Genomic DNA, 3725 nt, shown 5'->3' on the forward strand with positions numbered 1-3725 from the left:
TTAAAGGAGAAAAATAAAAAAGATTTATTTAATAATAATAAAATTAAAATTAAAATATATTTAAATATAAATAATAATATAATAAAAAATAAAATTTAATGACATAAGAAGATTTATATAGTTACTAAGATTTAATTGATTGTTGCAGCAAAGAGTAAAGTCGTCACTTTAACATCTCCTCCAAGACAACCCGATATATTTTGAAAGAAATAAATCATAAGAGATATTTTACCTTAACGTAATAGGTCTTCGTTGAAAATTGATTCCAAAATGTATTACAACAGTCACTCTTAATTGATTGTTATTGTTATTATATATGGTCAACATCAACCTAAATTTTCACCCACTTTTAATTTATGCACATCCTTTTTTATATCAGGTTTTAGATCTTATGACTCAACTAATTATAAGGTAGATATAAGGTAGATAGTTTGATCCTATATTTTGCTCACTAAATAAATCAGAAATTACTTATGATTACCCTGTTCTGAGCAACTAACATCTTTAGATTTGTCATCCTATTAAAGGAAAATATCTTACATAGCTGAGCTTTCAATCTTATGTATTTGGTTAAGTATTAACCATCTCCACTTGCTTAGTTGAATCGGTAAGTGACAGGTTGATTGTCATATAAGGTCTTGAAATTGAATCTCGGGACTGGCGGGGCGTAAATTTCTACAACCCTTGTAAACTCATCCCACCTGTCACTTATCATTTTAGTCATGATTTACCTCTTCCGTATTTATTCTGAGACGAGCGGGTGAGAGCACTGGGACAAACATATTCACAATTTTGTCATTTGATTAAGTATTAACCACTACAATGTCTGATCGCTACACTAAAACTCTAGGGCCTAAATTAACTACACTCATAATCCTTTTTATGGCGACGATGGAGAGTAGATCTCTTTGACCATTTTGTTGTGGTCCAGGAGATGAACCACTCATATTTGAGGTCGGATCGTGGTTGTGATCCGGTCGTAATTGGTTGTGATCCCTTCCTGGGTTCACCGTCCCCACCAGGTTATAGTTTGGTTCGGAGCGAACTGCTGGAGGCCGTTCGGAGGACACCGGTGGTGGACAAGTGGCCAGGTTGCTGGACGCCGAGCGAGGATCTCCTCCGAGCGGCCTCTGGCCGTCCGCTCCAAACCAAACTATAACCTGATGGGGACGGTGAACTCAGGAAAGGATCGCAACCAATTACGATTGGATCGCGATCACGATTCAACCGTAAATATGAGTGGTTCATCCCTTGGACCACAAAAAGTGATCCAGGAAATCCTGACTCGGCGATGATGACCCTCTTTCCATAGTTATTGATGGAACCAATCTAGACACCTTTTTTTTTACTTGGACCCAAATGATATTCCTTTTAAATAATACATCATTTTTACAAAATGATTCTTGCTTGCCTTATCCAGTTTACCAAGTGGTCCTTCACATCCTCAATATTAATTATTGGTCCATGCTACCAAATGATCCTTCACATCATCGCCATGCGAGTCTACCATGTTACGTTAGCAATGGATTTACTAGATTGATGTCTTTATGAATCTAAATTTTAGGCCGTCGGATGACCAACAACCTCCATAACACCGTTAGATGAAGATATTATGGATGACCTCTTCTCTTCGGACAATCAAAAATTAGAAGGAATGGATTGGGAGTTAGAGATGGACTAGACTTGGCGTGCGGAAGGTTGAACTTTAATGGATTAAATAAAAAAAAGTATATAATTCTTCAAATGTACTATTCAAAAAGTACAATTAAGTATTTTAAATGAGATTAACCTAAAATAACCACTATATAGATCCGTAGTTGTCAAAACTCGCTCTCAATTTATGAGAGCATCATTATCTCATCACTCTCTATCGAACCAATCAACACATCAATTTTACTTGGACCGAATTGATATTTCTTAAAATTATAAATTATTATTGCAAAATGATTCTTTTATTATTGGTAAATTATTACCTGTCTTATCCATTTTACCACGTGGTCCTTCATGTCCATAATATTAATGTTTGGTCCTTGGATGAGTACCAATTTATTAAAACATATTAATTAGCACCAACATTTCAATTTCAATTTTTTTTCTTCGTACAGTAATGTGAATTAAATGTTTCATTAAATTAATATATTTTAAAAAATATTCCATTAATTTCTCATAACAAGAAATCATATATTATATTGAAAAAAGTTCAAGATATTACATAAAACATAAATAGTAGTGACGGCAGCAGTTTCTTTTTCAATTCCCTCCATCAATTTTCTTAATTTTAATTTTATTCCCTGAAGCACATCACGACACTTCACTTCACTTGTTGGCCACCACCTCAGAAGCTTGCTCCGGCGCCGGTGCCGGAGCTAAGGGAGAAAGCTTGATCTTCTCTATTTCATCCTCTATGTTCATCTTCTTCTTCTCCTCCTCCTCGAGCTCAAAGGCCGACCTCTTGTAGGTCTTAAAAAGCCCGGCCGAGGTTGTGAAGGTGACATTCTCCGGCGCTTTATCGGTCACCGAGATCTCCTCCACCGTCAGCCATAACAGCAGCTCCTTCGTCTTCACACCGACCACCTTCTTGATCTTGTTCTTCTCAACATAGGCCGTGATCTCGGGCGCATAGGTCACCTTCCTCCCGATCTTCGTAAACACATGCTCAATCTTTTGCTCTTGCTTTAGCCACACAAAACCCGTCTCCTTATCGTACCCACACTCAATGATATCCCTATTAAAACACAGAAAAAATCATGTTCATAAGGTTAAAAGCCTTGCGTTCTACCGATTGAGCTGGACAACATTTTTATACCTAAGAGGAAGGAGGCCGCGAGGGAGGTTCACTTCTTGAAGGAGGAACTTAGACTTCTCCCGGCAAATCTCATCGCCGTAGTAAACCTCCGACTTCGCCTTCAACTCTTCGGTGATGACAACCGCCATTGTCGATCTCTTCCTTTGCCTAAGCTTTGATTCTTTAGTGTGTTTCAATGTTTGTGTGTGGTGAGGAAAGAAGGTTCATATATATAGAGAACTATGACAATAACAAATAAAATAAAATAAGATAAAATTGAAACATAAAAAAATAAATAAATATTTTTCAAAATAGAGAATTAAATATGCTTGGATTGAATTAGGCATAGCAATGAAGTGTTGTTTCCTTCCTCTTAAATGAATTGGTTGGGAAGCAATAGGAAGGTCACTTAAACGGTTTGCATTATTAATTATTTAACATTTATTTATTTATTTATTTATTACTTTTTGAGAATATTCACCATTTTTTTAAGTTGATAATTTAGGTCTAAGTCTTAAATAAGTCTATTTGATACGCGATGAACTTAACTTGAACTTAAAGATTATGCATTCCCTCTTAGTAGATTGAAGAAAAATGGTGATAAATAAAAATGAAGGGGTAGTTATGCAATTAAGGGAGTAGTTGGCGAGGTGTTCTTGTAAATGACCGACACGTGTAATTTTATTTATTTATTATTATTTTCCATCCTCTTCGAAGTAAACACAAAGGGTTGGCTCGGAAGTAAATGCGATTGTAGCAACTCCACCTACCTAAACTACCAATTATTTTAACTTACTTTTTGTTTTTTCTTTTAATATTAAAGGAAATAAACAAGATGTTCAAAATTTGAATTCTAACCTGAATATTATGCTTTTGGTTCAAATCATCGTGTAGTTAATGACATAACTAACAAAACATAATTTAAAATATTTGATGAGGA

The 3725-nt window shown here is 35.3% G+C and overlaps 1 protein-coding gene across 1 annotated transcript; it reads right to left on the bottom strand.

Moving 5' to 3' along the window:
• Positions 1-2160: 2160 nt before the first annotated feature.
• LOC122032206 lies at positions 2161-3007 on the bottom strand. The gene is made up of 2 exons (XM_042591467.1): positions 2807-3007; positions 2161-2725 (listed from the first exon to the last, which is right to left on the bottom strand). The coding sequence occupies exons 1-2, from the start codon at positions 2932-2934 to the stop codon at positions 2317-2319; spliced, it is 537 nt and encodes a 178-aa protein (XP_042447401.1). The 5' UTR covers positions 2935-3007; the 3' UTR covers positions 2161-2316.
• Between the last annotated feature and the right edge of the window lie 718 nt (positions 3008-3725).

Source organism: Zingiber officinale, chromosome 11A (genome assembly GCF_018446385.1).
Source record: "Zingiber officinale cultivar Zhangliang chromosome 11A, Zo_v1.1, whole genome shotgun sequence".
Classification (NCBI taxonomy): domain Eukaryota; kingdom Viridiplantae; phylum Streptophyta; class Magnoliopsida; order Zingiberales; family Zingiberaceae; genus Zingiber; species Zingiber officinale.